This window comes from Prunus dulcis, unplaced genomic scaffold, assembly GCF_902201215.1.
Source record: "Prunus dulcis unplaced genomic scaffold, ALMONDv2, whole genome shotgun sequence".
NCBI classification, from domain to species: Eukaryota; Viridiplantae; Streptophyta; class Magnoliopsida; order Rosales; family Rosaceae; genus Prunus; species Prunus dulcis.
This window is the reverse complement of record NW_023010270.1, coordinates 1-23,143: the sequence shown is the minus strand read 5'-3', so window position 1 is coordinate 23,143 and position 23,143 is coordinate 1. Positions and strand designations below refer to the sequence as shown.

General features: G+C 37.5%; 2 protein-coding genes across 2 annotated transcripts; one reads left to right on the top strand and one right to left on the bottom strand.

Annotated features, from left to right (window-relative positions):
- Positions 1 to 3,645: 3,645 nt before the first annotated feature.
- Positions 3,646 to 5,157, bottom strand: LOC117613331. Its single transcript, XM_034341944.1, has 6 exons — positions 5,055 to 5,157; positions 4,781 to 4,848; positions 4,576 to 4,677; positions 4,292 to 4,381; positions 3,919 to 3,993; positions 3,646 to 3,726 (listed from the first exon to the last, which is right to left on the bottom strand). The coding sequence occupies exons 2-6, from the start codon at positions 4,829 to 4,831 to the stop codon at positions 3,646 to 3,648; spliced, it is 399 nt and encodes a 132-aa protein (XP_034197835.1). The 5' UTR covers positions 4,832 to 4,848; positions 5,055 to 5,157.
- Positions 5,158 to 16,347: 11,190 nt separating this feature from the next.
- Positions 16,348 to 17,615, top strand: LOC117613330 (exopolygalacturonase-like). Its single transcript, XM_034341943.1, has one exon. The coding sequence runs from the start codon at positions 16,389 to 16,391 to the stop codon at positions 17,613 to 17,615; it is 1,227 nt and encodes a 408-aa protein (XP_034197834.1). The 5' UTR covers positions 16,348 to 16,388.
- The last annotated feature ends 5,528 nt before the right edge of the window (positions 17,616 to 23,143 follow it).

Here is a 23,143-nt window from a genome sequence, read left to right as displayed (position 1 = left end):
CTTTTGTTATATTTACAATTTTCCAATTTTCCAACTTTCCTTATTTCCCACTTTGCAAGTTTGCACTTTTGCTATTTTCCTATTTTCCTATTTTCCAATTTTCTTTACTAAAATTCACAATAAATGCTTGGTTACATAGTCCTATTTTGGGTTGAAATCCACAATTTCGCATTTTCCCATGAAGGTTTGCTTTTTTCCGTTTGTAAGGCAACTTTATTGTTGTTAATGTAATGCTCTACTGCTGTCAATTACAGCCAAGGAGTTAATGGTGTTGTTTGCAATCCCATCAATTGAATGCAGGAACTAAATACCCAATATACTTCATATCAAGTTCTACATATAACTGAACCTTCCTATATATAACTGCAACAAAAGCACCTTCTTCACGGGAAAGGTATTTAGTCTTACTCAAAGCCAAACATTCAGTTGTAAAGCTAACCATATTGTCGTTTACAACTGGAGACTGAATGTGTCTTTATTTGTTTTGTTGCAGTCGGCAGCTGTGAATTGTCCCCAGCAATACTTAAAGATGTCGGATGTACGCCCTCCAAACGAGCATGTCAGTTACCCAGGGGACCAGCCGTGGCATGTGCCATTCCCATCTCCACCTCGGACTCCCAATCATGATCCCACTTCATCTGGAAGTGAGGCTGAGACTCATGATCCGCTTGACAAAATCTCTGCCATCAAGCACCACCTCCAATATATGTCAAAGGCAACGGATTGGTGGGAGAGTAAGTGCGATATTCATGGCCAAGTTATGGGAAACTTGGCCAACAAGTTGAACAAAGATTACGCTGGAGAGGTGAAGCAAACTCTAAAAGCAAAAAGTCGGAGCAAAGAGTTAGAGTCCTTGAAGTTGAAATTGGAAGAGAGAAAGAAATATTGCGTTCAAAAATTCACAAAATCTGAAGAATATGACCATGAAATGGTTGAATGTTTCAACAACGGCTTCGAAATGTTCCGAGATTATGCTGCGGTCATCTCACCAGACCACAATTGGAGTGAAATTGATGTAGCTGGTGTCTGGCAGGTACTGAATATGGGTTCTGAGGGAATGGCTCATCATAGCCTCGTGCATGCAGCGAGGAGAAAGGACAAAGACATGGATCTTTTGATGGACCTGTAGTAAGGGTGAGTGCTGCTTCAGTTCATCTCACCCGAGTGCATGGATCTTTTGTTGCCTTCGTTTTCCCTTCACAGGGATAGTATTGTTAAGGTTCGGTGGCGATTTCTTTTGCATTTGTAAAATGTAGTCTGTAATGGATGTGTGTGTATTGTATGTAGATTCACTTAATATTGTTGTTCTATTGTACATATATTGCCGTCATATTGCCTTTGTATTGCATACATAGTGTATGCATATTGCCACCCTATTGGATGTATATTCTAATACTATTGCTAGCGTATTGTCCTTATATTGCTCTAATATTGCCTCTATAGTGCATGTATATTTGCCTAATATTGCTATTAAATCGTATGTCAATGGAATTTGGTCTAATAAGAGTCTCCACTTCGTTGAAAGTAATCCTGAATTAAAATATGACGGACACGACAATTGTTATCCATCCTTATATTACCATCAATTGATGTTGGCCTTTCAAATGATAGTTGGAGTTGCACATCGATTCATATTCAAAAGGAAAGTAATTCTCTCCCTCAATGAATCATCGTTAAAAAGAAGGCAGCTATCAAATATTGGGTACAAAAATGCAAGATCCATGGTAAATTAATTGGGCACAAACCACATATTACAAAACCAGGCTGATTTTTGGCATGCTTGAAAAGAGAAGGGCCAAATACAACAGAAAAGAAAATCCATTCAAGCTTGTACAATGGAATGCACAATAACCCTTTTACATGTCCTTCCAACACCAGTGTTTTGCCTACGTTAGAGTCGCAGGAGGAGAGCATATTGCCATTGTGCAATTCGAGGGGGCAGTCAATTTGGAATGGGGCCATATACATGCTTTCTTCCCCTGACTTTTAACTTTAGTTTAATTACTTGTAAGCTCCAGCTAGGTCCTTCTGTTTTCTCTTCTTCTTCTTCTGTTGGCTCCATTACAATGTTCAATAATGATGTAAATACTAGATAAAAGAGTTCTTATTCAAACCTCAGCAGGATTCTCGGTTTCATTCCTGGACCTTCATTATCGTCTTGCGCAATAGCATCAGTTGACTTAGTCAAAGTTCCAGACAAAGACTCTGCAATTTCTTTTAGACCCTGCAAGAAAGTGGCATGACTTAAATTTATATTTTGGATACACGCGAGAGTCTAAACTACTCCAAATTTATCCAATCTACAGGGAGGGGGACTCGAACTTGGGTGCAAGGGGTGGGATACAAGTGAGCGTCTAAACTACTCTAAACTAATCTAATCTATGGGGAGGGGTACTCGAACTTGGGTGCAAGGGGATGGGCTCCCTGCCCTGGCCAACTCCCCTAACCCACGTTTGCAATTAAGTAGCAAATATTAAGGATTTAACTATCAAGATTCCAGTTGCAGAAATAATAGTATCTGAAAGCCCTAAATTAAAAAACACATATTGCAAATGAGATAGCTCCGAATGGAATTATACCCTGAGAGAAATGTCATTATTAAAGACAGACAAACCTTCATACACAACATGGCCCAACCCACCCCCATATAAATCTAAGAAATTATGTAGGGCATGGGAAATAAATCACAGGCATATGATTCTCAGTAGCCTTAAGCCTCCTGCTTGCATCTTGGAAAGAAAAAATTAATTGGGAATAGCTCTAAAGGAATCCCTATTTGACCTCTTTCCCTTCCCCCAATCTCATGGTGTAAAATTCACTGGAAACAAAGGGAATGCAAACCTAAAGCATAACGCTCCATCAATGCTTTACTAATTTTAGCATCTAATCGCAGTGTAATCGATAGGTTATTTTCTTTCTTTGTTGTGAAAAACAATGGGCACAGATGCTTTACACGAGTCCATAATAATTAAGAAATACGAAGACCTCTGTTCAATATTTCCAACTAGGATAAAGTCAGCAACCACAAGAAAAAAGATTCTTAGAAACAAACCATCAGACTCTGAGTTTCTGAATATGTCACTAAACGACGACGTGGATTCCCAGTAAGTTTAAGTTTCGTCTGCAAGTAGAAAAATTAATTAGAGCAGTGATCATATATACCAAAAAACACTACATAAGAGACTATAATGAGGGCCTCAGTAAAAGGTAAAGAACAGAGCGAGATTAAATGATGGCAGGGGCTTATCTTTCACTACGACTTGATCTTATTACTTACAGGTAACTTTGATACAATGAACATAATCTTTTCATTTTTCACAATATAAAAATATTATGAAAGTTGAAGAGTCAATAACACATTTAAATCCATACACTGACAGGTACAAACCTGCTGAGGCATTTTCACCTTGTTTTCCCTCAACAAAGTTGACGAGGTAGAAAAGACCAAGATTTGAAACATCCTGCACGAGGCATTTCCATCAGTACAACCTTAAGCAGATAAATAAAGTGATGTGTGTATCGAAATAAATGCAACAGCCACTGCAAGTACTCCAAAGCAAAGACATATCTTTACTTACAGACTGGTGAAAGAACAGAGTTATATGCACATTAATTATGGCTTCTAATAAATACTACACTTTCTCATCAATTAATTATGGCTTCTCTATTCGAACAAAAATAAAGCTGTTTTACCTGCTTTCCTGAAAAGGAACCTAGCTTGTAATCCTGCAAAATGGAAAAGTAAGATAAGTTGCTACAAATTCAAACAAAAATTTGTCTCAGAGAGAGTGATGTAAAGGAAAATTAGTAAATAAGGGGAAAGTAAAAAACTGAGAGAGCGCATGTAATGTAAAACTCTAGGAATTCCCAAAAATACCAAATTTGGCCTACACCAATACATGTTGAAGCAGAACTCACCAAATCAGTAAGCGCACTTTGCAACTCAGTCACGGTAACGTAAAGTTCCTCAATACTTCCTTTCGTATCACCAACCTGTTTCACAATTTGTAACAAAATTTAGAGATGATGCCGAAAATATATTTCGTATGCTACAAGACTCCATTTACATTCAATTGAAATGCAGGATTTTAAAATACTAAATTGCATACTTTTAAAGGCATGGCACATCACATATGGATAGTGGATACCTAACCAGCTGTGACATTCATCCTATTAGTTCCATATTGATAATGTCAGAAGTTTTTGCTTAAGCCTCATCAAACTAGAAGTTTTTTAATTTGCATTTATGAATGAAGAACTAAAAGCTCATAATATGCAGAAAATGACATACATTCTCCAGAATCGACTTTGAGATCTCTTTCTGCTCCAGCAATTTATCGTCCAAATTCTGGACTCTCTTTGTCAGGTGCTTCTTTGTGTTCTGTCCAGCATAAGAATGTTTAATACGGTCATTTCAATTGTTTAAACAAATTCTATAAGTAATATTGATGAGTGCTGTAAATCTATTTGATGTTGGGAACAAACATGGTCCCATAAACAGAAACTCAAACAAAACAGGATATATATATATATATATATTTTTTTTTTGGCATAGACAGCCGAAAAGAAACTTACAGCAATAGCCTCTGTCACGCTCTCCAGATGTGTATGCAAGTTTAAAATAGCAGCAGTCATACTACGCTTTGTCACATACATAAGATCTGAGAATTTTAGACCCTAACCATTTGTGAAGAGGAAATATTAGATTTGCTTAAAGAAGACAACAACTCACAGAACCAATGGATGAAATAATATAAACATACATATATCATCTGGATACCTTCCACCACATGTAACCATAACCCAATGCCCCCAAGGTAGCTGCTGGCATTATTAGTGATGTCAAACCTATTAAAAAAATCAATGAAAACAGATAACCAATTATAAAATGTTTCTATTGCATTATGAAATACATACGTGTAAGGAATAGAAGTTTTAGAACTTAACCAAAAAGTAAGGGCAGGACCATGCATTAATTTAGTGGTTATAAGCAAGAGGAAAAGGCACAAAGCATGCTAAGAATTCATTTGAACACATAAGAGAAAGTAAGATACCAATTTGGCTGTCATTCCCCTTCAGGACGGTTATCTGTCGTGACGAGCCAAGTTGCCGGACCTCAGCTGCCAGTCGGTGCACCTAAAAGAAAGTAACACAGGAAAATTGATATCCATTAGAAAAAACAAAAATTGAACACGATAAAGCATCCTTCGACACTAAATTTATAGCAGTTTTTCCAATACCTGTGATGCGATCGCATAAAAGTCACCTTCTGATTGTTCTCCTGTTCCATTGAACAAAGGCTGCAAACAAAACAGAAATAAACACAAATCCATCAATTTTTTTAGCAACAAGACACAAGCTCCTAAATAAATAAACTATCTAACTGATCAAAACCCTAGTTTACCAAATGCATTACAAAATTAAAAACTCATACAAAAATAACACCAAATACAAATGTTCTGCGAGTTCCACTAGCAAAGCAGAGTAAAAATCATGAAAATGGTACCTGAAGTTCACCGATCAATTCAGATAATTTACCATTCTTACGCAGGATGGTGCTAGTATACCCTGTACAAAGAGAACAATCACTCAGATCGAATATAGCTAAATACACAAGGAAACTAATCCAGTATGCAAGATGAAAGAGGATGATTGGTACCTACTCCAGCTAAGCAGAAAAGTAGAATTGCTGCCGAAATTATTTAAAACGAACTAAGTCAAAACTAAATGGAGAAATGTTAACAAAATTGTATGCTTCAATAAGTCCAGTAACAGATTCCCAAAACCACAGAGACAAAATGTGAACAATGGCTACAAAAGCATCCATAAATAGCAACTATATTTATATATGGAGGTGTACAAAATAGTTAACCTTCAAAATTGAAACAGTGTGTGTGCCATGTAAGGCAATTAGCCACTGCTTCTAGACTGTACAATATTACACCTCACAATAATAACTAAACCAACTAGCTCTAGCAAAAAGGCAGGATGACCATATAAAGTACCCCCAGTAAAGCATCTATGTCTGCATCTTCATATAAAGGAGTTCCTGACATAAGTAATGAGCAAAGTGAATTCCCAAGTCATAAGTCCAAAGTGAGGTGAATTCACGGACATTAAGACATTTACCTCATAAATATGCCTCCCCCCTTAAACCCTCAATTGCAAGCTTCAGTCGGTAATATTTGATCTTCAAAGGGTAAACTTTATCTACCGAAATCCCAGCACTGAGATGCTCGATGAATTTGACGGTCAAGATTCCGCAAGACGTACTGTGAGGCCAATAAGTTGGGAAATTAGAACTGCAGTTATGTAAAATTTGGATAAACTGCACTAAATTCACAAAGCTTACCCATCTCGTTGTTGTGGCACATCTGCAATGCTGCACACTGAGAATGGCGTAAACATCGACATCGTCAGCCCCTTTTGCTTAACCTCTTCAACCTCAGAATCTTCATAAAAGTGCATATCGTACAGCACTCGTGCCAGCGTATCGCTAATAGGGTGCAGAAGTGTAACCAGCTTTGAACATTTGGTAAAAGCAACATAGGAGTCATACACAGTTGCAGTATGTCTGACGAAATCAATTTCGATTGCAACCTAGTGGGACCCTTGAAGATTATATGGAAAATAGACCTTCTGGACTTTTGTCCAAGCTTGGCCATACCCGTGTTGCCACGTACCACGCACATAGTGATGTATATTGTTCAGCTTGCTGGGCGGAAGGTCAATGGTGTTTGAAGCAGCTGCCTTCTTCGATCCACGTTTCTTGGCAGTCGCTTTGAACGGCTCTAGAAATTGCTGCACACATTGAAATGAAGGCATATTACAGAATGACAACCGAAAGCAAATGAAGCAGTGAATGTAACATGGTAACATGTTTACCTACAAGCAATGATGTGCCGTTGTCCAGTGAGTTCCAAATACCAACGGATGAGAGAGTTGCCTTTTTCCGGATGAGAAAGGTTGCCATGTCCAGGTGCTGAAAGTTGACGTATATAATATCAACACAATTTCATACAACTGTACACTTAAAAAAGGTGAGAAAACAATTGAATGATCGTAATAAAGTAGATATTTGTGTATTATTACCCTTGAGCTGATCCATTCCGTTTCATCGAACAGTTTGTAGAAAAAATCAGCACCCACTGAAAATGATTCCAGTTGCACCTCCGCACTACAAAAGGCAAACTTGCAACGGTCACTTTTGTACTCCTCTCATAATTCTGAGTTTGTTGATGACAAATATGCACATGTATATTAAAGCAAACTCTACATTTTCTCATTACTATATGACTACATACTAGAATAGGATGAAGATTGGATTTCGAAGGTAAGAAATCCTAACCTGATATCGTTTTTCCAGGCAATGCAAAACTCTATTACTGCCTTCACATCTTCAATGGGCAGGGGTTTTGATGGATCAAAACATGGCTGGGTTGCAGTCGCATCCGACACACTCATCGTCCTCTTCTTCTTCAAAGGATCAGTAAATGGACTCAACAATGTTTGGGCCGGGCGCTTCTGTCTGCACCCTTTACCTTCCACTTGTTTTTTTTTCAACACTCAAACTACCTTCTTCATCACCAGCCATACTAACTTTGGGCATACTTGGAGGATTCATCGGACCTACCGATGGCATACTCTCAGTTATTTTCCAATCTTCTAACAAAAACAGCAGTCTTTGGCAGATTTCGTCACACCCGGCCACATCTTTCGGGGTAGGCAACTTCTCGGATTGTGCCTGCTTAGCTGCTTCATGCACTTGTAAGTGAGGAACTGAAGCAGCCATTTCTGCCTCTTCGACGACCATGGCTGCAGAGGGTTCGGTTCCATCATCGGGGACTTTTGTTTCCATTGCTGCCGGTTTTGTGGGCGGACTAACATAGTCATGTAATGGCGACAAGTCATTGTCGCCTCCTTCATTCATATGAGGACTACCGAGGTCCTCATGTCCTTCCCCTCCTTCATTCAACCCACCATTTCATTTTTTCAGCTGCTCTATCTCCAGCTTAAAATAGTGTTCCATGGAAGCGAGGGTGTTGCCGAAATCCTACACCCACTTATTATTTTTTGCGAACTCTCTTTCACGTTTCAATGACTCCTTCCGTACCATTTCTTCCAACTCACGCACTCTGTTGCGAAGCGCTCGATTAGAACTGGCTACTTTGGCCAAATCATCCTTTGTCCTTTGAAAGTCATGCTTCAAAGTGCGTAACTCAGTGGACGCGAGTTTACCCTGCTTTTAGTTATAATGCAAGTGTTACAATATTTCCAGATTATATCCCAAATACAGCAGTTATAATGCAAGTGCGTAACTCAGTGGAAAAAAGGTAATGCTTGCCTTAGAAGACGACAGAAGGCTTGCAGTTTCGTCAATGTCCTCATCTTTTTCTTCTACAGAGGCATAAGTGCTGGTTTTTTGTTCAGCGTCATCACCAAACAACTCAACAAGTTCTTCAGTGTCGTCAACACTGTCACCCCAAGTCCAATACGGCTGCTGCTTGTCGATTACAGATGGCCGGAGAAGTTGCACATCAACCTGCAATTTACACATACAATATACATATCAGTAAACTTATTATATTATATTTTCATATGCCTAACATTATCATTAAAAACTGAACTAACCTCATGGTTCTCGAATACTTGGCTCATTAGCTCATAAAAACGCGGCGAACTATTGCTCCTCCAATGTAGTAAACGAGGGATGTACGCATTATCTTCGTGCACCACCAAATGTAGTGCAGCCAACGCTGGAAATACCTCATAAGCCCAAATCTGGTTTGAGGAAGAAAACGTCAGTCACTGTAAACAAATGAAATTTAACTTAAACATGAATGGAAATTTGCTTACCTGAAGTGCAAAGGAAAAACCTTTGAGGTGGTACTCTCTTGGTCTCCTAGTTTCCGTTGTCTTTGCTTTCTTTTCAGATTTTTTTTGTTTTCGCAGCTTTTTTGGGCACTTTCACTCGCTGCTAATCTACACAAAGTGCCCTCAGAAGTGACGCATTTGTCTTGGCATAACACACAGCATCCCATGGATACTTCCCAAACTCTTCAAGGTCTTTCGCCAACTTCAAATATCGCATGTCAATGTGGACATGTTTTTCACTGCCCAACAGCACAAACACAGCAAAGTATACAAATCCGAGCTTCAATACATCGTCCGCATCAGCGCAGTCGAGGAAGGCTTTTTCTAATTCCAAAAGGTTGACAGTTTTATCGTTGCCAAAGTACTTCCTTTTCAATGAGCAGTTCTCATTAGTGGGAATCGGAATAAAGGGAAGGTTTCCAAACCTTAGCCCTGTCACGATGCAAAATTGCTGCGCCGTGAATTGGATCACCTTATTGCCAACGATGAATTTGATCCCGTTCACTTGGGAAACTGTCTTCGGATCAGCCTTCCTCAGCAACAAGCCGTGGACAATTGGCGAAGTCCACTTCAGGTCCTCAATCAGTAGGAGATGACCAAAACAACTCTCTTCAAACCTTCGTAGCTGTTGCTCACTGAATTTCTCCTTTATCGTACTGATTGCAGTCTTTGTATGGGATAGGGACAATGCTTTTCCTTGGAACTTTTCTTCCTCTGCAATCATCAACTTAATTGGAGAAACCATATTTCCCTGCATGCCAATATTATAAAAATAATTTCAGTCCATTGCAATCTAGACAATAACAAGCAATAAACAATCAGCACTTATCAACAGCCTATTATAGGATATTAAGTGAAAAATAAACAAAAATACAGAGCATAAACAAAACCCCAGCTATTTACAACTGACCTACTAATTCAACGACTCAAAGCCAGTTAGAAAATTGTCATATCCAAATAAATAGTGCTGGTTATAACTGTTTTATCAGTTACAACTGCTCAGTGAGCTAGTTGAGGTTAGCTGTAACTATAATAAGATGGTGCAATGTAATTGAACAAATCAGAATATCTAATTTCTTAGCACCTCTTATCTCTATAACCACTCTGTCAAAGTTGTGCTCACAATGGGGTCTTCTTGGACACAAATACTAATAACTAGCTGCTAGCAATACCAATATCCTATGATCAAATAGTCGTTGTTCAGAATGTATGCATGTTTTTCTATTATAAATCAATTGTTCAAAAATATTGCATTCAAATTCATAATTAAGCTCACATATTTTTAAAACAAAACAAAACAAAACAAACTCAGCACTTATCAAGAGCCTATTATTATATCATTGTATTCAAAGAGCCTATTACCCCACTATTGTATTCAAACGAGCATTTTTTATATCTAAAAACACATTTTGCTCTGCAAAATTGTGGCATTTTAAGTTTTTTTTGCCACTTTTCAGCACAGCTCATGCACTCATCAAACCAGCCTGACCAAACAAATACATTATAGAACCATATCATCAGAAGAGAAAATAAGCATGATACAATGGTGTACCTCCAGAAAAACGCTAGGAATGAAATACCCATTTATTTACTTTAACACTAACCAAAATCATAGATATGAAACCAATCTCAAAACCATATCAAATGACCCAAAACAAAAACACATCACCCAATCCTTATCTAAAATCCCAATCACAATAAAGAACAATAAATTAGGGTAATCTGAAGTCCAAACCAGATATCTCATCAATTCTAAAATTATAAATGAATAAATAAATAAACTTTAACGAATAATTCAAAACGAAAAATTAGAGCAAAAATTATGTATAAGACTTCAAATAAATTTTAATAAGAGAACTTAATCAACTGACCAAATGATCGAATTCTGAAAAGAGCTTGAGAGAATGATTTGTCTTCTGAAGAAACAAGCTAATGAATGATGGAGAGTGATGGCAGTGGTGACTGAGGCGTTCTCGGTCTCAAATGTGGACTGTGGACCATTGACAATCTGCAAAATTTGATTATAAGCATGTAGATTCCAGAAGTCGTTTTTGACAATTACCCATCCATAAACAACGTCCCTTCCTTTGCTTTGATTTGAACAAGTAAAATCAGAATATTGTGGAATTAATTATTGTAGAAATCACAGAGCCCAGAGCTTAAAATCTCATCAAACAGTATAGATAGTTGAGACTTACCCAGACAACGGTGAACAAAGCCCAAACGTTCTGTGACAAAATGAAGAGTTTGATTTCTGTAAACAGTGCCTGCGAGCGAGTGAGAGTGGGTGTGAGTTATTACCCAGTTCATAGAAACCCATAAACCCAAACACAATTTCTAAGCAAACCCTAAACACTAAAACCCTAAACCAAATTTACAAAAACCCCAAATTTCAAAGAAAAGGTATATGAACAGTACCTCTTGGATGTCAACGGTCGAGTTACGCTTGGATGAACAGCCACCGCTGAGGGAGAAAGACGATTGCGTCGAAGAGAGAGAGGTACACGAGGGAGAGAGACGGCCAAAGAGATAGAGCCAAAAGAGTTAGAGAGAGAAGCCAATTTCTGAAAAACTGATATGGGTACAATCAGTTCACAATAAAGATGTATTTATATGTGGTAGTTGTTAAAAAATTAGGAAGGGGTGGTATTTGGGGAAAGAAATTACAGATCTATGACGTGCATAAGATGTCGTTAACAAATATATCTATGATGTCTGATTTGCATCTTGGAAATCTAATTTAATGATGTGAAACACACTTCATGAGGATAACAGAATTTTAACTCCGGTTGATCTTCTATTCCCACTAAGTATGTACAAGTTGCGACTTTGCATATTAGGAATCCATGAAGGAGGTCAGTCAAGCTTCTAGTCCCTCAAGTAAGAGACAACTCACAGCTCCAGCTATAGTTGACCAACCAAGCGGTCAACAGATCCAACTAAGAGAAAACTTATGGCTCTAGTTATAGTTGCCTAACCAAGCGGTTAGTAGACCACAAAAGAGACAACTCACGACTCCGACTATAGTTTCCCAACCAAGTGGTCAACCTCTAGCTATAGTTGCCCAACCAAGCGATCAGCAGACCCACCTAAGAGACAACTCATGGCTCCGGCTATAGTAACCTAACCAAGAGGTCAGCATAACCACCTAAGAGACAACTCATGGCTCCAACTATAGTTGCCCAACCAAGCGGACAACAGACCCACATTCACCATCATGCTACTCAAGCAATCAACAAACTTAACCCAAATTTTAGTTAAAGCATTAACTAAAATTTTCATAGTAAAGCGGCAAACAGACCTAAGTTCAGCATAACAAATAAAGCAGTCAACCGAGACCAATACTTAAAGAAAAGTAAAGCTACAAGGCTACAAAGAAGAAAAAGTCTTCATCTACTTTGAGACTTTAGTAGGAGACTCCCCCTTGTTGACGTCTGTTTGGGCCTAAATTCTGCAAGCCCAGCTTATTTATGCAGCCCATAGACATGAGCACAGCCTGGGCTCGATGTCTAAAAGAAGCTAAAGAGCAGCTCAAAATAGAGAAAGCCCAGACTATTTTCTCGGAATTCTGCCAGCCAGCCCAGCATAGAATTTGTCAAACCCATGATAAAATGAACAATCTTGGGCTTTTAAAAAAAGGGAAGCAGCCTAATCAGCATGAGAGACCCACTTCTTTTACAAAAAACGACAGAGATTCAATAAACACAAAAATGAATAGATAAATCAATAAAATATAGACATCATTCATTGATTTCAATAGTATGTTAAAATCGATTGAACGGTCCACCAGTTTACTTAACCTTAGAATCATTGATTAGGTGTATTCGGGACTCCCATTCTCGATCGACCAGTTCAAACACAAATCCTAGAAGTACGAGGAACAACGCATTAGAAAATGGGATCGATTGAACGGTTCAAACCTATTGAACCCAGATATCGCATAATAGGTGCAATATCTGCTCGACTATCAAATGATAATCAAATCCAAATCCAAGCATACAGTCATGCTCAGGACGACAAGGGTAACAATTTAGAACTCTATGGGGTGCCACCCACCACGGGCAGCGCTTGGGTTTTTTAAAAGATTTTCCAACGACTGAAAATCTTCAAACCACCTGCGAATACCTATGCCAACAGATTCAGACTTACTAGGGGATCAAGTTTTGTTCTTGGACCACAGCCAAAAACTAGTCGGAACTAGCCGAATTGAAGCCGAAATCGTCGGCTAAAATGGGTATTTTGAACGACATGTAAAACCTCAAAATTGATCCAAGATACCAGTATACACAACTAGAGCACGTGGATGGGATGAAGATTCATACCTGGATTGATGAAAACCGCCACCGGGATCACCGAAAACGGCATTGAAAACTTCAAAAATACTTGAACTTCTAGTCGTTCCTGTTTAATTTCCTTGGGTTTTTGAGCTGGGAAAATGTGGGTAAGATAGAGGACATCAATACGAAACTTTTGCAACCAATTTTGTTCGAATCGGACACCAGATAGCGACAACATCGCCATAGAAAATTTGCTGCCACTCGTGCAAAGAGAGAAAGTAGCGTGCGTAGAGAGAGAGAGAGAGAGAGAGAGAGAGAGAGAGAGAGAGAGAGGCTGACTGGGTATTTTAAAACCCAACTTTGAAAAATTTATGTTTGTGCCACTGCACTTCCGTTGACCACAACTTCTTCGTTATAACTTTGATTTGAGCCTACTACGTGTCTACGAACTTGTGAGAGCGAGCTCTACAAAATGGTGACACTCAAAATCCATAAAATCCTTGCAGATCAAAAAGTGAACACAGTAACACTACCCCCAAGGGCAAAATTATAAATCCAAAATTAGATAATCAATTGAACAGTGATTTTTGGGACGGAGTGTTACATGCAAGCTCTCTAGAAGATTGCCACATGAGAGCTCGTGCCTTTACCTTATGGAAAGGAGACTGTGAGATGCAGGTTGATCTACACTATGAAACTCAAAGCAGATGGATCCATTGAAAGATATAAAGTTAGAATAATGGCCAAGGGGTACAAACCTAGATATAGGATGGGCTATCTAGAGAACTTTGCCACAATAGCCAAGATTGACACTATTAGAGTCCTACTGTCTCTAGCGACAAATCTAGATTGGCCACTACATCAGTTCAATGTTAAGAATGCCTTCTTACACAGAGACTTGGTAGAAGAGATATACATGGATTTACCACTAGGATGTAATTTAGCTCCTGAAAAGAAAAATCAAGTTTGCAAGCGCATAAAGTCATTATATGGGTTAAAACAATCTCCGAATGCATGGTTTGGCACATTTACTAAGTCCATGAAGAATTTTGGATACACTCAAAGTAATTTAGATGACACCGTGTTCTTGAAGTGTGATGAAGGAAATATCACTGCATTAATTGTTTATGTGGATGACATTGTTGTAACTGGGAACGACACAAGAGAGCAACATAAGCTACAAAAGTATTTGTCTCAGTAATTTGAGATGAAGGATTTAGGTACTCTTACAGACTTCCACGGAATTGAACTAGCAAGGTCAGAAACTGGTACATTTTTGTCTCAAGGGAAGTATATGATGGATCTACACACTAACACAAGAATGCTTGGATGTAAGCATGCTGACACACCCATTGAGATAAATCACAAGTTGTGAGAAGACATGGGCCGGTTGCCAACCAAAAAGGCACAATACCAGCGCCTTCTTTTTTGTAAATATGAAATATCTTAGCCTTTTTTAATTGCTTTAATTATTATAAATTTAGTGAACAATTGGTATTTAAATTTTTTTACTAATTTCAAAAATTACTTAGTAAATTGTAATTAATTATTTTAAATTGTTTTGTGGACTTTTGTTTTAATTTTATTTTGTACAAAATTAGTTTATTTAGTTTAATATGTTCGAATATTTCAATATATCTGAATATTTTAATAGTATCGTCGTGCGGCTATACTCTTAAAACTCGAATATGTTTAACAAGTATAGCCGCATGGCTATACTCTTTAAATATTAATATATTTTAATAGTACAATCGCACGGCTATACTATTAAAATATTTGAACATATGAAACAAAATAAAATAATTTTGTAGAAAATAAAATAGAAAAACAAAGTCCACAAAATAATTTAAAATAATTAATTACAATTTATGAAGTAAATATTGAAATTAGTAAAATATTTCAATACTAATTATTCACTAAATACCTAAAAATTAAAGTAATTTTAAAATGGTAAGATATTACTTAATTACAAAAAAGAACGCACTTTTATGCAGTATAGCCGGTCGGCTATACGCTTGACATACATTCGAATATTTAAATAGTATAGCCGGACGGCTATACTTTAAAAATAAAAAATATTCGTATAAATAACAAGTATAGCCACTCTTTAAATATTAATTTATTTTAAAAATGTACTCCTTATTTACAATAGCGCCCGCAGGATAATAACGTGCAAACCGTCCGAATGAGAGAATAAATTAGTTTGTCTGATAATCTTCAATTAATATAGTGGAAGGATCAAAATCAAGCTAGCATACTAATCCCAGCTTCAATTGGCCAAGCATGGGAAGAAAGAATGCCCTCTTGTTGGCATCGAACTGGTTGTAGGCCAAGAAAAGTATATAGAGTAGAAACTGATGCATTATCTAGACAATGATGAATTATTGAATGTATGTTTTAACACAAGCAATTTATTTGCAAATATTAAATATATTAGAATTTTATAGCTCAGAACATGTGAAGGTATCTGAGCGAAGAAAAAAGACTTTTACAAGCACCACAAAATAAAATAAAAAAAATCAAAGAACACAACAATTTCTCTTTAGTACATTCCATTTCTTTAACCCAGCATAGGTAGCACAGGCAAGGGCTTTTGTCACACAAGTAATGGTGGGCTTGACATTAACATTGAGAGGTAAAAGGGCCTTTGTTTCCATTGTAGGTGAGATCAATGTCACCGGTGAATAGCAAGCAAAACCTATGGATTATAAGAAAAATAAAAAGAGTATGGTAAAAAATAGATGAACTAACCACCACAATGGTGCAAATGGATTATTTAAGCTAAGTAGATGAATTAAAGTTGTTAAGATGAGGCACTTTCTAGTTGGAGTATATTAGAAAAAGTATATACATAGATGCGCCAATAGTGTAGGCATGGTCTTTTCCTGTTGATCTTGTTAACTATATCCAGGTGTGCATGCATGGTTTTGGTCCTCCTTGTTTGGAATATACATATATTGGGGGGGTGTGGAGGAGGACAGCAATACTACAAACAGCTTAGCACGTTCTAGATAGAGATTTGGTGATGAATATTCTCAAGGCTAAACAGCTTACTAATTATAAAAACAACATGCAACTGTGTATAAAAATAGTTAGTGATTGGTTGGATAGTTTGATGGTGTTGAGCCTTCCCAATCGGACTATAAATTGGCCTCAACTCAAAATGGAGTTGCATCATCCTTCCAGAGTTAAAAAAAAAAACAGAGAATAAAATAACAAAGTGGAAGGAAAATCAAGATGGCTATGAAATTAAGTTTCTTGGCAATGCTTTTGTGCTTATTGTTAGCATCTACACCTAAAGCTCATGCTAGTGTGTTTGACGTGACGAGTGCAACATACGGTGCAAAGCCTGGCTCTGATGTCAGTACGGCCTTGGCCAAGGCTTGGAGTGATGCATGTGCATCGCCATCCGCGAGTAAAGTTGTTGTTCCGAGCGGGACATACAAGTTAAAAGAAGCAACTTTCAGAGGCCCCTGTAAGGCTCCCATTGAGATGCAAGTTCAAGGCACATTGCAGGCTCCAGTAGACGCTGGCCAACTCACAAGACCGGATACTTGGGTTGGTTTTCAGTACATTGACATGCTCACCTTATCAGGTGGTGGGACTTTTGATGGCCAAGGAGCACTTTCTTGGAATCAAAATGACTGCCACAAAAACAAAAATTGCAAACCTCTTCCCGTTAATCTGCGGTTCGAATTCCTCACAAATTCCAAAGTTCAGGACATAACTTCACTTAACAGCAAATTTTTCCACATGCATGTTTTTCGGTGCAACCATACTACATTTCAACAGCTTACCATCACAGCACCTGACGAGAGCAGAAACACAGATGGAATCCATATCGGGGCTTCGACTGCTATCAACATTACTCATTCAAAGATTGGAACTGGGGATGACTGTATTTCTATTGGTGATGACTCCCATGAAATCACAGTGACTGATGTTACTTGTGGGCCAGGCCATGGAATAAGCATTGGAAGCCTTGGAAAATATAAGGAAGAAAAGGATGTGACCGGGATCATAGTTAAGAACTGCACCCTGGCTAATACGGAGAACGGTGTGAGAATCAAAACATTTCCAGATTCTCCTTCGCCTAGCATTGCCTCGGGTATACACTATGAGGATATTATCATGGTTAATGTCAGTAACCCTATCCTCATAGACCAATTGTACTGCCCATATACTCAGTGTGAACAAAAGCCTCCGTCAAAAGTTAAGATCAGCAATGTCAGCTTCAAGAACATTAAGGGCTCATCTTTCACTCCACTTGCAGTCAAGCTTGTATGTACCACGGGCATACCATGTGAGAATGTGGAGCTGACTGACATTGATCTCACCTACGGTGGAGACAAAGGCCCTCTTACATCTATGTGTTCTAATGTCAAGCCCACAATTACTGGCGTGACAAAGGCTCTTGGTTGTGCTACATCGTCCTTGGCAGCTCTTCCTTTATCCAAGAAGTAGAAAGTACTAATTAATGTTCTCTATACATAAATTGCTGTGTTCTACTTTGCTTTTGTGCTACATGTTGTCTCCTTTGTCCAAGATAAATGAATACACAACACAATTTTCATCAATGCCAACCGGATTTAGAGCCCTCTTATACCATCGTTGACTGTTTGGTCCCAATTTTCATCACTAAAAACTTCCCTTGTGAATTTGGCAATAACACCGCCTGATATTATTCTGTCTCATATAAAAAACAATCGATAGATCTTTCCCGCCGAAATTTTGTTGGGACTATTGAAGTGGAAGAGGATGCACAATATATTATTACTGCTCTTGAGAAAGATGGGGAGGATTTGCATGTGTGGAAGGTCACCTTTTTAAAGAAGCTAAGTGCCTCACACATTCTTTCTCTCAGGTGAGATGGCGATATAGCTCCATAGAATGTAATAAGGTGGCTCAGTCCCTTGGTAGGCATGCCTTGTTGTTAGATCAAGAATCTTTTGGTTTGAGGAAGAGCCTCCATGACTTAATTAATTCATTGTTATTGGATAATACTCCAAGTTTATCAAATTAATGAAATCTTTCATAATTTTTTTTTTTTTTTAAAAAAAGGGAGGGTGAAGCTAGAAAACAATTTTTAGAGGGACCAAGAGTGTGAATAACTTAGTTTGGGGGCCATTACATAAATCTTTTACAAATTCTTCTATGAAATGCTAGAAATAGCCCTATACTGTTCAAATATTATATTTATGGAGTATTGCCGCACGGCTATACCGTTAAAATATTATAGTTTAGTTGCGCGGCTATACTATCTAGTGAAGAATTAGTATTTAAATATTTCAATTAATTTCATAAAAATTACTTAACAAATACAAATTAATGAAAGCCTTAAACTCTAGCTATAAATCTACTGCAGGGCACTTAGGATTCAATTAGGCTTGGCTAATCACATAACTTGACCTAGGGCTTTATGATTTAAGTTTTTCTCTTAGTCTTGGGTTAGTATGGCTTAACCGAACCTACACTAGACATGTCTCGGCAAATTTTGTCAGGATAAATCTAGCCCAACGAACTTTAATGGGATAGACTTATGCCGGCAAACTTTGATGGGATAGACCTATCCCAACGAATATGTGTCGCCGGTCACCCCCCTTTATAGCTTCACAACCAGAGCCACTATGTCAAAACGATCGGTCGCTCTGCCCAAACTACCGGTCTGTAACAACCCGATCCAAAATTAATTTTTGTTGTTAATTTATTATGAGAAAAGATAATTTTGCCCCTATAATAAATTATTAGAGAAAATGGTGACTTGTTGGCCTAGGAGACTTTGGTAAAATTGTTACATCTCGGTCCGAAAAAGTGTTAAAATAATTAAAGTAAGAATAAATTTAAATGAGGAATAAATTTAAATAAACATTAAAATAAAAGGATGTGAATTAATTAAGGTTTTTGAGAAATTAAAATATTATTTCATATTCAGAAAGGGCAAAAAGATCATTTTAAGTTTGGGAAGGAATTTAGAAATTTCAATTGGACCAGTATGTAGAGCACGTTAAAATGAGTCCGTAGACACGCAATGGACTCGAATCGGGATTGTAACGAAGAAATGACGATTAAAAGAAGTTCAGTGGCATAACCGTAAATAATTCGAAGTTCAGTTTTTTAAAAACCCAGATTTTCTGCAGTTTGGCAGCTCGACCAGCTGACTTCCAAAGGTGATATCTCTCAACTCTGGCCACTAATCGAAGGAAGACCAGTCCCGTTAGAAGCAATACACTTCCCTCTTCCAGTGCCAGCCCATTTCAACCTCGATCCGCCATCGTGGTCCCCGGAAACCGCCATGAAACAGGGCGGTTTGGATAGTTTTTGACGGAATTTCATGGAGCTCATTCAGACACCTCTGGCCACCATTTTCTTCGAATTTGTTATGTTTTTCCATCCTTTCGATGTGTTCTAGCTGATGGTTGGGTAGGATTTGATCAATTTCTACTGTAGGCAACTTGATTTGTAACCCAAAATTTGGCTGGATTTCGGGATGAGATTCCGGCCACTTCCAGTCATTTTTTGAGGTAGGTTCAAGAACAAAAGTGGTTCCAAATAGGGTTTTGTACCTAGGATAAGAGTTTGGGCTGGCGGTTTGGAGTATTTCTGGCTGCCAGAAATTGATCAAGCCACCCACGCGCTGCCAGGGCGTGTGGCGGTGCATGGGCTGCATAGTGAGGTCACTCTCAATCCTAGAATGATCCTCGTGTTGTCACGAGCGCGTAGAAATTCGGGGATCTCAATTTGGACAACCCTGATCGGATCTCGCATATTGTGCGATTTCCTGGTTTGATACATTTGAACCGTTGGATCGTAGTTATTCTAGTATATGTCAAGCTAGACAATTCCCGGATCGTGTAGGATTCAACGGATCGGGAATCGGAGTCCCGGATACTCCGAAAAGACCAACCTTAGGGCTAGGTTTATAGTAACCATCCGATCGTGCGATCGTAAGTAGTCCGACAGTCCGATCGAGACTGAACTCTCGCGACATGTGTCCTAGGCATGTTAAGACCTCTAGGAACTCTTGGATCTGAATTTTGAGGTCGTGGACCCCACGGGGTCCCGGGTTTACTTTTTGGGACTTATCGTTTTTTGAGTCCCGAGGCATTCCTAGACCGTTCTAATCATTGAAAAGGCTTACATAGGCTTGAGAATGACTTCAAATACAATGCACACACTTCTAGGAGCCCAGGGACAGGACTTTGGATTAAATAACGAGGATGAGCTCCATGTGATATGTTTGAGCCTTTAGAAAGCTCATGCACGTGCGAATGTTCACTTGGTTTAGTTGTAGTTCTAATTTCATGATTTTATGTGATTTCGAGATGAGTATTTAATTATCTGTTTATTTATCACCTGTTTATATATGTTCATATGGTTAATTGTGTGGTAAGAGTATAAATATAATATTGGAATGGTATGCTAAGCAGAGATCGAAATAGTTAACAAACTAGCCAAGTATTTGGTATATATATATATATATATATATATATTCAGTAGTTGAAAAGGATGAATCTTAGCTTTTGGCTTTTATCATATTATGATATATATATATATGTATGTATGTATATATTTTAAGTTTAGTTGAGAACCAATCTATTTAAAGTTTATATAAATGACGAGTTATGGTTTTCAAACCCACCGCGAGGGTACCTCACAGTTGCTTTGAGACAGTTTGTTATTTTGATGATGCCCCATGAGTTTCGGAGATGCATGAACCGTGTGGTGCGAGGATTGCGGCTTAGATTGAAGTGTTATCTATAAGACCTGCAAGGATTGCAGCTCATATTGAAGTGTTATCTCCTAGACCTACAAGGAATGCAGCTCAGTTAACTTTATGGTTCCGAGACCTGCGAGAATGGAATTGACGGACTAACCTAGGAATTGACTGATTATTATTGGAATTGACGGATATATGGAATTGATGGCATATATGGAATTGACGGTATTAAAGGAATTGACGGATCAGAAATGGGGGTACGCCTAGGTGGAGAGAATTTAAGTCCTGAGATGCTTTTAAATTAAATTGAGAATTTTATACGACTACCATTATTTTCTTAAGCGTCACATTTGTTTTACAAGTGTTAGATGGAAATATACATATAGATTCTAATTAAGTTGTTGATATATATATATAAATATATAAATATATATATATTTATTTATGAACCTTACGGGAGTTTCAATACAAGGATACAAGGGTCTTTGAAGCTTCTAAATCTTTAACTTATTTCATTTCATTTTACTTTATTTTAGTATGTTTATTTATCTTTATCTTCTATTATTTTATATTGTATTAAATTTCTTAAGTTTTTCTAGCATGTTTAGCCCCACGAGTATTAGAGTTATTCGGACCGTGGGAGCGAGGATTATAGACCAAGTTGACCAGATGTCTTCTGAGTCCAGCGAGGATTATAGGTCAGGACGTGTCACCATTGGTGTCACGAGGAATTGATGGTTATGGCTTTCCAAGCATGCTTACTTGATATAAATTTTTTTATTTCTTTGTTTGATTATATATATCCATGTGAGAAATGCCAGGAAGATTGAAACAGAAAGCTGAGATGAAATTTGAGAACTAAAGTGGTTTTGCAATTAAAGAACTACGTATGGCTTGATCCCTCAATAAGGGTACGTAGGCAACCTATGGTTTTAAGGTGCAGCCACGAGTTAGAATGCTTGAGATTACCAATGCATTAGTGTTGTTTTGAAAGTTGAGATGAATTTTATTAGCAGATTGGTTCATTTGATTTATGGCAACCTGCGACCAGAATATTATGATGCTTAATTTGTTTGGATATAATTGAATGCATGCTGAACGATTGAGTTATATAAATGTTTGATGACATGTGAAAATTTTGGGAAATGAGTAAATTACAGGGGAAATTCTGCCAAATTTTCGGCAGAAGATAATCTTATTTTAAAAGTGGATTTTTAGTTAGAAGGGCAGTTTGGTCTTTGTGCCTAGCTTTAGCCAAGTGTCAGATACTCATGGGTTCGGCTTGTATTCCAAAGTGGAATTTGGGTCGAGTCCTGTCACATAGCCCCACGCGTCATTAATGTTTCATTTTTGTGAGTTTATCTTAAAAAATTCATGAAAAATCATTATAAAAAATCAGAAAAATACAACGAAAATTTCTATGTATTCCTTGCGACATTATCTTTGACTATGATACTCGAAAATCAAAATTTGACTTTGAAAATTTTAAAGTAATAATTGGAGGAAGAGTTGTAGTGATGAAAACTAGTGATCTTCAACGTAGAGTTATTGTTAGTATGGAAGGAAACTTGTCTTTGTGAAATTATTTGAATTTTTCTCTAATTCAAAATTGTACTTTAAGTCTCAAAAGATGTTGGAAATGTCGCAAGGAGTCAGGGATATTTTTTGGAGAATTTTTCTGATTTATTATGATTTTTGAAAGTGAAAATATTGGAAAATAGTAATAAATGAAAGAAAATGACACATGGCAACGCTTGATGGGTGTATCGTCAGCTTTCCATTGGGTGTCAGTATCTCATATCGCCACGTGTCATTAATGTTTTATTTTTGTGAGTTTATCTTAAAAAATTCAAGAAAAATCATTAAAAAAATCAGAAGAATACACCGAAATTTCTACATATTCCTTGCAACATTATCTTCGACTATGATACTCAAAAATCAAAATTTGACTTTGAAAAATTTGAAGTAATAATTGGAGGAAGAGTTGTACTCATGAAGACTAGTGATCTTCAACTTAGTGTTATTGTTAGTATGGAAGCAAACTTGGTTTTGTGAAATTATTTGATTTTTGCTCTTAATCAAAATTATATTTTAAGTCTCAAAAGATGTTGTAAATATCGCAAGGAGTCTGAGGTATTTTTTGGTGAATTTTTCAGATTTATTATGATTTTTGGAAGTCAAAATATTGGACAATAGTAATAAATGGAAGAAAATGGCACATGGCAGCACCTGATGGGTGCGTCGTCTGCTTTTCCAGCGAATGTCAGTATCTCAT

Coding starts and splice junctions, on each gene's coding strand:
- LOC117613331 (XM_034341944.1), bottom strand. CDS start 4,831: ATGCCAGCAGCTACCTTGGGGGCATTGGGTTATGGTTACATGTGGTGG. Junction 4,382..4,575: donor GCGTGACAGAGGCTATTGCT/GTAAGTTTCTTT, acceptor TATGCTGGACAG/AACACAAAGAAGCACCTGAC. Junction 3,727..3,918: donor AAAGTGCGCTTACTGATTTG/GTGAGTTCTGCT, acceptor TCCATTTTGCAG/GATTACAAGCTAGGTTCCTT.
- LOC117613330 (XM_034341943.1), top strand. CDS start 16,389: ATGGCTATGAAATTAAGTTTCTTGGCAATGCTTTTGTGCTTATTGTTA.